At 59.4% G+C, this 12,148-nt stretch overlaps 2 protein-coding genes across 4 annotated transcripts in view; one reads left to right on the top strand and one right to left on the bottom strand.

Annotated features, from left to right (window-relative positions):
* PODN (podocan) overlaps positions 1-12,148 on the top strand; it is a 50,087-nt gene that overhangs the window by 17,630 nt on the left and 20,309 nt on the right. For 2 of the 3 annotated variants that reach the window (XM_082429776.1, XM_082429777.1), the window contains exons 9-10: positions 227-375; positions 1,501-1,710. In XM_082429776.1, the coding sequence (XP_082285902.1) occupies positions 227-375; positions 1,501-1,684 (333 nt within the window). In that variant the 3' untranslated portion in view covers positions 1,685-1,710. Of the gene's footprint in view, positions 1-226; positions 376-1,500; positions 1,711-4,297; positions 5,249-12,148 lie in introns of those variants that run through there. The other variant, XM_082429775.1, reaches the window with a different exon arrangement.
* The window catches only part of SLC1A7 (solute carrier family 1 member 7), a 50,742-nt gene continuing 43,925 nt past the window's right edge, over positions 5,332-12,148 (bottom strand). The window contains exons 8-11 of the mRNA XM_082429927.1: positions 10,098-10,292; positions 9,188-9,322; positions 8,656-8,758; positions 5,332-8,025 (exon numbers count right to left, since the gene is read on the bottom strand). Of these exons, the coding sequence (XP_082286053.1) occupies positions 7,807-8,025; positions 8,656-8,758; positions 9,188-9,322; positions 10,098-10,292 (652 nt within the window). The 3' untranslated portion in view covers positions 5,332-7,806. The remainder of the gene's footprint in view (positions 8,026-8,655; positions 8,759-9,187; positions 9,323-10,097; positions 10,293-12,148) is intronic.

Below are 12,148 nucleotides of genomic sequence, written 5' to 3'. Positions count from 1 at the left end.
ATCAATTAGAACAAGGGTTCGGAGTCAGGCGCACCGGCTTCCAGCCCGTACAGGCTGTATGGCCTGGGATAGATCTCTGAACCTCTCTAAGCCTCTGTTTCCCCATCTGGAAATGGGGATAATTATAGACCCCACCTCACAGGGTTATGAGATTTAGATAGGCTCTGGGGTTGGTGGGAGCTTGGCATGCTGTTCAGTGCTTTGGCTCCCCTGGTCACCCCTGCAGCTGCTCGACATCGCCGGGAATCAGCTCACGGATATCCCCGAGAGGCTCCCCGAGTCGCTCGAGTACCTGTACCTGCAGAACAACAAGATTAGTACTGTGCCCGCCAATGCCTTTGACTCCACACCCAACCTCAAAGGGATCTTTCTCAGGTAGGAGGTCCTCTGGGGCCCTGCACGTGCCCCTCTGGGGACTGGCCCGGCTCCAGCAGGATAGTCAGGGCACATGGGAACCACTTGCAGGTAGAGGTCAGTATTTGAAGCCTAGCTTTCCTGTTGACCAGCTGTGTGACCCTGGGTACATCACAGAACCCCACTGAGCCCCTTTTTCCTCAGCGCTCAAGGGTGGGGACATTCCTGGCCAGGCCTCGTGAGGTTCATGGGTTTGTGAGAGGGCTTTGGAAGATTTAAAAAGCAGAGCATGTGGGTGTTATTGATGTTCCTGTGGCAGGAAGGGACCACAGAAAGCATCTTCCCAATTTACAGCTGGGAAGGCTGAGGCCCAGAGGGCACAGGTGATCAATGTGTCCACAGCTGGCCAGGCTGGGCCTGGGCCTCAGATCCAGGACAGCAGATGTTCAGGTCCTCGCTGGGTTCTGGGGGTTTAGAATGATTCAGGGGACCCAGCTACCCAAGGAGCTTCCATACAGCAGAGCCAGGGTGGTTCTTCCCACCATCCCCACCCCCCAAGTCAGAGAGAAGGAGACAGATCAGAGTAAGGCAGTATGTGCACTCCCAGGGGCTTTGTGACCCAGAACGCCAGGCTGGGTGACGTCGGGGTGAGTGTGACCTGTGCCTCTCGGCTCCTGCAGGAGACTGAGGTGCAGAGAGTTGAGGGGGCCTGAGATCAGAGCCCAGCCTCCCCCTTCCCAAACCCAAGTGTGTCCCTGGCCCAGCTTGGCCCTGGCCTTGTCTGTGTGCCCCTCCACACCTGGCACCAAGGCGACTCCAGGCTGGCAGCGCAGGAGCCTCAGGCCTAGAGGTTAATGCCAAAGGGCAGGCAGAGAGAAGGTGTCTGTGTCTGCCCCCCCCCAAATCATAGTGAGAGCACAGATGGGGGAGGCCTTCCCTCCGCTGCCCTGGGTCACCCCTACCCCCCAGCAGCAGCCACGTTGAACAGCTTGAGCTCCCTGTGACACCTGTGGTCCTGAGCCGCCTCCTTTGGTGTTTGCCACGCGTCTTCCTGGAGGGCCCGTCCCCTCCGCTCCGCTTCTGGGCTGGGTCAGTGTGGGGCACGGTCAGGCCCCGGCGCTGACCCCACGTGGGTGGCCTGCACAGGTTTAACAAGCTGGCCGTGGGCTCTGTGGTGGAAAGTGCCTTCCGGAGGCTGAAGCACCTGCAGGTCTTGGACATAGAAGGCAACCATGAGTATGGTGACGTTTCCAAGGACCGGGGCCGGTTGGAAGAGGAAGAGGAGGAGGACAAGGACGAGGAGGACGAGGAGGAAGAGGAAAGGTGGTAGTGACAGGGTAACTGGATCTGATGTAGGTAGGTGGTCTGTGCGGGGTGCGCTAACCTGCTTCACCAGTTTCCTGCCCCTGCCCCCGGTCTAGGTCTTTCTGTCCTTTCTTCACCCTCTGTCCCCTGCTTCATCATTCATTTTGCAAATCTGTTAGAGCACTTGGTATGCTCAGGCCCTGAGTGAGAGGTCGGGTATGACAGTGCACCTGTGGGAGGCCGGCCGGTGCCGGGGGCCTCCATGCAGGGTGATGCATCCCTGATGGGACCGGCACAGGGGCTGGGATGGTGGAAGCAGGGAATGAATGTGGGGACCCGGGAGGAGGCTACTGCTGTATCCAAGCCAGAGATGCTGGGGGCGGGCGTTGAGGATGCAGACAAGCAGATGGGCCTGAACAGAGTCTGGGGGTGCACACTTGAGGAGCCCAAGTAGTCCTGCTGGACATGGGGTGAGGGAGAAGACAAGATGCCAGTTCTAGCTTGGAATTCCAGGTGGACGATAGTACTAGGAGGAGCAGGTTTGGTGGGGGGAATGATGAGTTTGGAGGGCGCTGGAGGAGCTGCACAGGGTGGGCTGGATATGTGGGTCTGGGGCTCAGGAGCGAGGTCTGGGCTGGAGATGGGGGTCCAGGCATCATCAGCCTTGAAACAATCACTGAGGCCATAGGAGGATGGGGGAGCTCGCCTTGGGGGAGAGAGAGAGAGAGAGAGCGCGAGCATGGTCAGCCGGAGGGGAACGGCGGAAGGAGCTGGGACAGAGCACCGGGGCACCGAGACAGGAGAAATGCAGACAGCCCAGAACAGAGGGTGATTACACACACATGCAACACAAACAACTGCACATGCACACAGCACACCAACCCACATGTACCCACGCTCACGCCCATGTCTAAACATGTACACACATGCACAAAGCACACACTCAAACACACACCACACATGTGCACGCACAAACACACATATACTCCATCACACATTCACAGATGCAGGACAGGTGCACCATTGCATGCACATGTGTGCATGCTAGTACATGCGCACATGCCTCCCCAGGCACACGTGCCCTGTGTGCACGCGTGCACACACACATACATGTGCATGCCCATTATGCCTCCACGCACAGGCTTCTCTGGAAGTAGAGGGAATCAGCCGTGCTTCTGACAGACTGATGGAGCCGAGCATGGCCACGGACTCACCGGATTTATCCACAAGGAGGTCACCAGGACCTTGTGGGGAGCAGCTTCAGGGGCAAAGAGGGTGGAGAAAGCGGCTGGAAAGGAGAGGGTCCAGAGAGTGTAGACACTTCTAAGATGTTTGACTGTGAAGAGATGAAAGAGGGTGGTGGTGAGAAAGGGGGTGTGAAGTTCAGGCAGGGCTCTGTTCACGTTATGCCTTTTTTAAGGAATAGAGCTGGCTTGAGGGCTGATGGGGAGGGGCAGTGTGGAGGGGGGAGTTAAAAATATAAGAGAAGAGAGCTGGGTGTAGCCATCCCTGTGGAAACAGGAGGAAGGACTGGCTTGGGCGGGAGGGTCAGCGCTCCTTTCACTGTGGCAGCAGGACAGAGGACCGAGTGGCTGCAGTTACACGCAGATTAGTGGCTTGGTAGCTGGACGTGAAGTCACATCTGCCTGATGCACACCTCTCTGTGCAGCAGGAGGTGCTCAGCAGACGGGGGTGGGTGTGGAGACGATGACCAGTTGGATCCATCCATGCCTGGGGTTTTGGCCAGGTGTGTGGGACAGGAGGGCAAGGAACAAGGAAACTGAGGGTACTGGCAAGAGAATGGCGCCTCGTGGAGGCTGGGGGTCAGGCTGGGAAGGGAAGAGGGTGCAGACAGGAAGGGCTGATCTCCTGGGGGGGATGTAGGAGAGTGGACACAGTGGTGGCGAGTAGACAGGAGGAGAGGTGTGGTCAGGAGGGAGAATCAGAGTGAGCTGACCTGGGGGTCCTGGGGCCAGGGTGTGGCCATGGGAGGAGGCCACTGGGCCACTGTTCAGATGCTGAATTGAAGTGGGGCCTGGGTCAGAGAGAGGCCTGAGGGGGGTTGAGGATACCGTGGGTGGATGACAGAGGGAGGTGGGGAAAGGGGTCCAGCTGATGACAGAGAGAGCAGTGTGCTGGGCTGGCTATCCAAGCGTGGAGGGCAGGCCCAGAGGCAGTGCTCGGGAGTCATCTTACTTGACTCCTGGGGCCCTGGGCCATGAAGCTGGAGCCCCTTCTCTCCATGCATTGTCCTCAGGCAGAGCCAGGGGTCAGCGACTGTGGTGACTGGCCATTCAGTGAGGATGCTGTGGCCCTCACGAGGGGTACCCTGGATCCTGGGGTGGAGAAGATCTGCCCCCTCTAGAGGACATTGGCCGCGGTCAGGTGTGCTGAGCGGGACCCTAGGAGAGGCCCTGGGAAGGCCAGAGAGATCCGAAGTCCCTCCAGTCCACACCAGGCGCCCCAGGAGCACCTCCTAGTGGGTGACCTGCTGGCTCTGGACCCCCGGGGCACCTCCCCCTCAGGCCTGCAGTTGCCTGACCCTCCCAGAGCCCCCAGCTCTAATCTACCTGTCCCAGGCTGGTCGTGGTTGGCGGGTCTGCCCTGGGCTCCCCTGACTCTCCCGCATGTTCTGCAGGATGATGGACCGCTGGAGCCTTTCTGCAGCACGTGCCTGAGCCTTGTGCGTCCCCACTCTGCCTCTCTCACAGACACACCCAGCGCAGCACCTGCCGGGCCCCCGCTCCGCACACAGGCTGGACCCAGTCTCCCACACCCACCCCTTCCCGCAGCTCATCCGCAGCCAGACACATGCAGACACCACACCCACACACACCACACGGCTGCACATCATCCTCCAAATGCCCCACTCGCCCCACACCCGACACCGCCATCACCCCCTGAGTCCTGCAGACTCGATGAAGGGTCTGACCTGCCCTGGCACTCATGGGTGCTTGTTCTCTGCCCCGTGGACACACATGTACATACACACACATACACGAGTCACATGCAAACAGCCCTCCTTGGCCTATGCCGCCAAGAGCTCTTGCCCCAGCCAGAAATGGCCAGAGCAGCTTGCTGTCTGACTGTCTGCCCGTCCGTCTGTCCCTTGCGGAAGATACAGAGTTACCTCCATCCTCTCTGCGGCCAGGTGCCTGCACCCTCTGGAATTCACAAAAGCTGGCTTTTGTTCCTTTCCCTGCATTTGGGGACAGGAACCTTCAGGACTGCTGCCCTGGGCCGCCCACCCTGCTCCCCACCACTGGGGTCGGCACTCCCCGCCAGGCCCTGGCCGGCTGCAGGCACATCTTTGATGGGCCAGCCCCCCTGAGGCCAGAGGGAAGGTCTGGGGCCGCTAGGGCCCTTGGGCTGGAACTAGGCGGAGGCCATGGGGCTGGGCAGAACAAGAGCGAAGGGCCCAGCTGCACCGATGAGAGAACTTTTTTATTCTTTGGGCCTGAGGGGAGTTCTGGGTGCCTTTGGTTTTTTTTATTCTTTTTTAAGGAAAAAAAAAAAAATGATAAAAACTTCAAAGCAGATTTTTCTTGTTACAGAAAAACTAATATAAAAGCATTACCCCAGTCTGGCAGCCTGTGGCCGTGTCTATGTGCGCTTCCTGCCAGGTGCTGGGCTCATGCCTGGCCGGGTGGGCAGGCTCCAAGCACCTCAGCACCTTCTGGACCAGCAGGAGTCAGTGCAGAGTTCAGGTCTTGGGGCCCACAAAGTAATCACACAGGCAGAGGTCCAGGGACGCAGGGTTTAGTTGCAGGTAAGGCGGCCTGGAGGCAGGTGCAGCCCCTCAGCTGGGTGGAGGTCAGCAGGTTGGGACCACCACACTAGGCCGTGAGCTCACTCTGCACTCCCAGGGTCTGAGCATCCAAACAAAGGACCTGCCGGCTTCAGGCTGCTCAGGGCTCCTGTGCACTGAGTGGGCATTCCTGATGGGGTCTGTCCCATAGAGGATGCTGGAGTGGGAAAGGGGCTGCAGGCAGGCCTGGGAGCTGGGGCTCTGGTCTCTGCAGACCTGCCCAGGGAAGAGGTTGCAGACATGCCCAGTGCACCACCACCACCAGCAGGGCCAGAGCTGGACCAGAAGGCAGTACCCGGCTTAGGGCAAAGAAGAACCTCTGACGGGCAGAGCTGCCCCACAGTGGATGAGATGCCCAGCAAGTAGTGGCCCCTCACTACTGCAGGTGTGTAAGCATGCTCCTGTCAAGCCCAGGAAAGAGCAGGTTCCTGCCTTGTGTGGAGCAGATACCATTGCTCCAAGGCCCTTAGAGATGTGACACAGGGAAGGGGCCAATAAGCCAGGCCACACCATGTGGGGAGTTAGGATAGCTTGACATCTGACCTCTCCTAGGTGATTGGGCCTTAAGGAAGGAAAGATGCTCCCATGGTGGATACTACAGCCCTCAGCCCTGCAGTGGGAGGGGGAGCCGGGGGCCCTTCCTGGGCTCCTCAGACTATGGCCCTGGGAGGAGGAGGGAAGTAGTTTAGGAGTGGGGGCTGGGAGGCAGGTACCCTCCTGATTCTCAGAGTGACCCTGGAAGGCTCCTCCCCTCGCCCAGCTTCAGTGTCTCCAGGGCTCCACAGTGCAAGACCCTGGGGCTGCATCTTTTCCCCAGAGTACATCCAGAGCAGGCTGTGTGGCCAGGGCTCTTCTGTGTCCCCTGTGAGCCTCCTGGAGGCACCATGGGGCTGAGGAGAACGACGGAGGGAGAGTCTGGAAACTTCTTGGGCACATCCCCTCCTTAAAGCAAAGCATTCACTGAAAGGAGCCAGGCTGGCTGAGGAAATGTGTTTCTTTTGTGAGGACTGACCTCAGGGCCCTGCCTGCAGAGCAGAGCCCAGGCTGCGGGCAGAGTGGTCTGTCCACACTGTGGCCGTCCAGACAGGCCCCTGGGCAGCCTGGTTTGCACTCTACCTCCTGCATGTGACAGCCCAGGCAGGCCTGTCCCCACTCCAGCCACCAGGATGGGGTCATTTGCATGCTGGCTGCCCAGGCAGGCCTGTCCACACGCTGACAGCCCAGGCAGAGCTGTCTACACTCCAGCTACACGGACAAGGCTGTTGACATTCTGGCTTCCTGGACAGCCCTGTCTGTACTCTGGCTGCCCAGACAGGCCAGTCTGCTCTTTGACTGCCTGTATTAGCCCAATAAAGAAATGCTGGCCAGAGTATGGTCGCTAGGCCCACAAGATTGAAAAACAAAATACCTTTATTTAGTCATCACTGAATTTGCAAACACAGAAGGGAATAGAAAATCTAACTCCACTTCATCACACGGGCTTTGGGGGAGCGCTGACCCCAGGGCCACATGGGTAGCTTGACTAAAGCATCCCAGGTGAGCCTGCCTCCCCAGTCCCGGCCAGCCCACCTGTTCAATGGGAGTCTAGCCCTGGTGTTTCTAAGGGCCCTGTGGCTCTGATGAAGACATCCTCGTCTCCACATTGGGTGAGCTTTGTGAGAGATAACTGGTAGGACAGGAGACGGGACGGGCTGTGGCACATGGAAGGCAGCGGTCTTGGCCTTAGGCTGGGCCCATCCTTGGGGAGAGCAGTTTGTTTGAGGCCACGTGTTACGGGGCAGGGTGGGGGCTGGCCTGGGCTGGGACACAGCTGGGGCAGAACCAGGACATTGCTGTGTCTTCATAAATTGAAAGCAGTGGTGGCTCTGGGGCTCCTGGGGAGGGGCAGAGCCTCTCTCTCGGCATCTGGCCTTGCAGGCATCCCTATCCTCCGGGAGGGAGGGGCCGAGGCTTGAAAGCCTTGAACTAGAGTCCTGGCCCTGACATTATTTGCTCTGAGACCTGGCGCAAGTGTTTTCAGCTCTCAGAGCCTCAACTCTGTGCTCCAGAAAGTGGGGACCGTACCCCTGCCTGCCGCCCTCACAGGCCAACACGATGCAAATGTTACAGTCGGGGCTTGGGCTACGCCTGCCTGTAACTCTCCAGCTGGGGCTCCCACGTGCAGTCTTTCCCCTTTCTGAGACTCCACGTTCCGTCAAGTGGCTCTCATTCCGGTCTCTCAAGTGGTGGGGGGAAGATAGTGTGAGCCTGGTCCTTGTGCTCAGGAAAGCCGTGAGTTGAGATCCTGCCCTTGGCCCCTAATCTTGGAGGCCTGCCCTGGCCCCTACAGCTCCGCAGGCTCAGACGTTGGTCTCAAGCTCACTGATCTCAATGGTGCAGTGGTCCAGACTGGCAGCAGCTGGCTCCTCATCCTGCTCCACCTGGATGGGGACGTGGTGGGGACAGGTGGGGCCCAGGGTCAGCTCTGAGGCCTCAGCCACGCTCTTCACACAGCCATTCTGCTGGGTCGCCACGATCTCCTGGAGGCTCACTGGCTTGGTCTCGCAGGGCGGCAGTTTCTGGTGAGGGGAAACAGGTTTTGGCAGCAGCAGGCGAGACTGAGGTTAGGCAGTAGGGAGGACTGAAGGAGCAAAGGGCTGGGAACAACCTGATTGGTTTTCCTACAGATGTGCTGGGGGATCTTGATAGGTCACAAGGGCTCTCTGGGCTCCAGTTCCAGGCTGTCCTGCCTTCTCCTGGGACTGTCTTACTAGTAGAGGAGGGCACCTGGCCCACGGGGTCCAGTGCGGGAATGGGCGGCTCCCCTGCCTGGCCTCAGCGTCCTCCCCATGGAGTGGGGCAGCCTGCTACACGTGGTTACGGAAGGAGCCCTGAGGACCGTGACGCCCCGGCAGACGTGTGAACGCTGGCATTGTTGTCGGCAGGACACTAGGGTACTGCTCCCTGAGGGCACTGTGTTCACCGCTGCTGCTCCTGTGTCTAGATCAGCACTGGCCACAGTGGGTGCTCAGCAACTTGCTGTTAGAGGAATCTGTCACCCAGGTGCCCACGATGAGAACAAGGCGTGGAGGGATCAGGTGAGGGCTGCCCAGCTGGTGGGTGGCCGATGTGCTGCCTTGCCCCCCCCCCACCCGGCTCCACCCCCGGGTCTTTGGGCAGCGCGGCTGGGAGGGAGGCACCGTTCTCACCTCAGTGCCCGTGTCCTGAGCGAAGTCCTTCCGGCAGACGTGAGCCATGATCCCGGCGGCCAGCGCATCACCCAGCACGTTAATCATGGTGCGGAAACGGTCCCTGGTGGGCCAAGGTGGGCAGTGAGCGGCAGGCCCTCTGCTGTAAGGGGGGCTGGAAGAGGACAGTGCTCACCCCAGCAGCACCCACGGGATGGACGCCTTCCTGGTCCTCCCAGCCCACCACCCCCTGGTGATGCTCAAGTGGGTGATGCAGGGCCGGCTTTGTAGGCATGTGACTGTGCAGTGGCTCAGGGCCTGTGTGTAGAAGGGCCCGGACTTGGGCTAATGCTCTGCTCCCACCCTCTTGAAATTCTTTATAATTTTTGAACAAGGGATCCCACATTTTCATTTTTGAAAACTGGGCCCCGCAAATAATGCAGCTGGGCCGGTGTCAGCGAGTACCCACTGTGCCAAACCACAGCAGTTCCCCAGTCCACCCCGAGTGCCTACCACCCAAGGGATAGGGGTGGGTGGGGCGAACCCCACTCACAGAGCCCAGTCGACAGCGATGATGAGGGTGATGTCATCAGTGGGAAGTCCCACGGAGGTGAGCACGATGACCATGGTGACGAGCCCGGCCTGGGGGATGCCGGCTGCCCCGATGCTGGCTGCGGTGGCTGTGATGCTGCAGGAGGGGCGGGGAGCATTGCTGGGCCCTGGACCCAAGGAGGAGGCCAAAATCCCCGGGCCTCTGGGGACAGCATTGTGGAGCAGGAATTGTTAGGAATGCCACATCAGGGAGTTCCCCGGGTGGGAGGCATGTCTCTGCTTAAGGTCCTGTGGTCCCAGAGGCCCCCATCCCTGGCCTCAGCAGAACCTCCTGAGAAGTTTGTGGAAAACCCTGCATCTGGAGCCACTGTCTCTGTAGGTTTCCAGGAAGCTGCCCACAGATTCTGATTGTCCACTGGCACAGCTCTGCCCAGCCTCCCTCTAGGACTGGGTCCCCAGGGTCAGACTTGTACCCTCGGGGTGGCATGTGAGGCCTTCCCCTTGGCCTCTGCCCCTCACCCTAGCACCCTTCCCTCAGCTCTAGCCACACCAGCAGCTCTTCCACCGTCCCTCAATCCTGCCCCTGGCCTCTGCTTACCCTGTGCCTGCCTGCAACACCCTCCCTGCTCTGCATGTCCAGACTGCAGGCCCTCTTCTGGCCCCAAGCTTCCCAGCCTGCTCAGATCTCCCCCTCTGCAGGGCAGCGCTGGGGAAGGAGCCTGGTGCCCTGAGTCACGAGGCTAGGTCACGTTTCAGCCCCAGCATTGGCTTGCTGTGTGGCCTGGAATAAGCCCCTTGCCCTCTCTGGGCCTCAGAGACTCCATGAGATCTGGGAGCTCAAGACTCCTGAAGGCCGTTCCAGAGTACCCCCCGCCCCAATCCACACTGGGTGCAGGGTGTCAGGAGTGCACCTGATGGTGATGATCTGGCCGAAGTCCAGCTCATAGTTGTTGACCTGGGCAATGAAGATGGCGGCCACAGCCTCGTAGAGTGCGGTGCCATCCATGTTGATGGTGGCGCCCACGGGCAGCACGAAGCGGGCAATGCGCCGGTCGATGTGGTTGTTCTCCAGCAGGCACTTGAAGGTGATTGGCAGTGTGGCTGAGCTGTGGGCAGAGGGGCCAGTGTCTGCTCATCACCCTCCTCCAGGACGGTCAGGGCCCCCGGGTTGCCCGCTGGCCAGTGATGGAAGCTCTCCCCACCCCCCAACCCCAGGCAGCTGGCTCATCTGGGGTGGGGGGAGAACAGGCTGAAGGGGCTTTGAAAATGGTCCCATGGCCAGACTTGCCCAGGCCCAGGGCCTCAGAGACTCTCATACGCACAGGTCAGGAAGGGAGTTACCACCAGCCGAGCTCCTACTATGCTCCGGGCACTGTGCTTTATACATCCTCATGGCTTCCTGCGAGGGAGGGGTTTTAAGTCCCTTTTACAGGTGAAAAAACTGAAGCCCAGAGGGGAGGAGGGGCTGACCCTGTGTCACACGACTGTGCCAAGTGCGGATGAAGAGGTCAGTCAAAAGCAGGGCTCTGGCAGGACCACTGGCTTCAGATTCCGGCCTCCCACTAGCCCAGCGGCCCTGGCACCTCCTTAACCTGCGTGTGCCGTAGTTTCCTTGTCCCAAGCAGTCCATACATTACAGAGCTATTAGGATTCAACGAGTGGGCCCTCAGGACAGCGTCTGCATACTGTAGGCGCTCAACCAGTGGTAGCCACTGCTCACGTTGCAGCTGTGTTGTTACCGACCTCCCAGAGGCAGTGTTGGGACTGAAACTCAGGTTAGCGTGGTCCCAGAGCCCTTCCTCTACCACAGGCCATTGCCTGGGAAGCCCACTGGCACCTGCCAGAGCCCCTCATGGGCCCCAGGCATGCTGGGCCCAAGGCCGTGGTTCCTGCCAACAGGAAATGGCGAGGGCTGCCGGCTCTGTCACAGGGGCCAACAGCTGCTTGGGGCTTCGTCTTTCCCTCTCACCTCCTCCCTTGGCCCTGGGTGAGGGTTCCTGGACAAGGCTTCTAGGGCTTCTCCTCACTGGGCTTCTGCTCCTCCTGAGTCCTGTATGAGGTGCTTCTGCTGCCAAGGGTGGGCCATGTGGCTGCCAGGGAAGGAGGTCTGTGGTGGCCCTCATTCCCATTTTACAGATTGGGAAGCTGAGGCCCAGGGAAGAGAAGGCAGTAAGGGATGCAGGGAAGAGCCAGGCCTTTGGTGCCAGGGACATGGCTCAAGTTTGGGTGACTTCTTCCATGCGGAGCTTGGACATTCGCTGTGGGGAGAACCACCCTTTCTTCACAGGGTTAGATGCCCAGTAAGTGACCACCTCCTTTCCCCCACCCCACCCCTTGCTCAATAGCCGAGTTTGCATGACTCTACCTCCCTGGGTCTCCTGCACTTGGCTGTGGTCTGGGATCTTTCAGGGCAGGTGCTGCTTCATCAAGCCCAGACTGGCCTTAGTGGGTTATCTCCGTTAATCCCACAGTGACCCTATGTGGCAGAGGCTACAATGATCCTCAGTCTGTATCGGAGGAAACTGACAGGGAGGTCACCAGGGAGGTCAGGTGACTTGCCCACAGCCACACAGCTAGTGGGTGATGGAACCATGAGGCAAGTTCCTACTGTCTGGAGACACCACCAAGGTTGTGACGGGGCAACTTGCCAGGCTGTCCCAGTGACAGTAGACAGGCAAGGTCCCTAAACAGCACAGGGCCTGACTTCAACAGAAGCACCACGTGGCAGCGCAAGGCGACAGCGATAGCGATTGCAGACTCAGCACTCTTCAGCTCTCCCTGCCCCTGTTGCGTGGAAGCCGAGCCCCATGTGGACTGAGTGAACCCGGGGTATGTGGGCAGGTGGAGGAGGGCTTTCTGCCATTTGGGCAGGTAGTGCCTCAAGCATTACATTTTAAGAATACGTCTTGTTACCGTAGCGTCTCCCAAGTTTGTGAAGCAGGTCACGCTGACACTTTCCGTG

This window comes from Balaenoptera physalus, assembly GCF_965194825.1.
Source record: "Balaenoptera physalus genome assembly, chromosome: 1".
Classification (NCBI taxonomy): Eukaryota; Metazoa; Chordata; class Mammalia; order Artiodactyla; family Balaenopteridae; genus Balaenoptera; species Balaenoptera physalus.
This window is presented reverse-complemented; position numbering and strand designations above follow the sequence as displayed.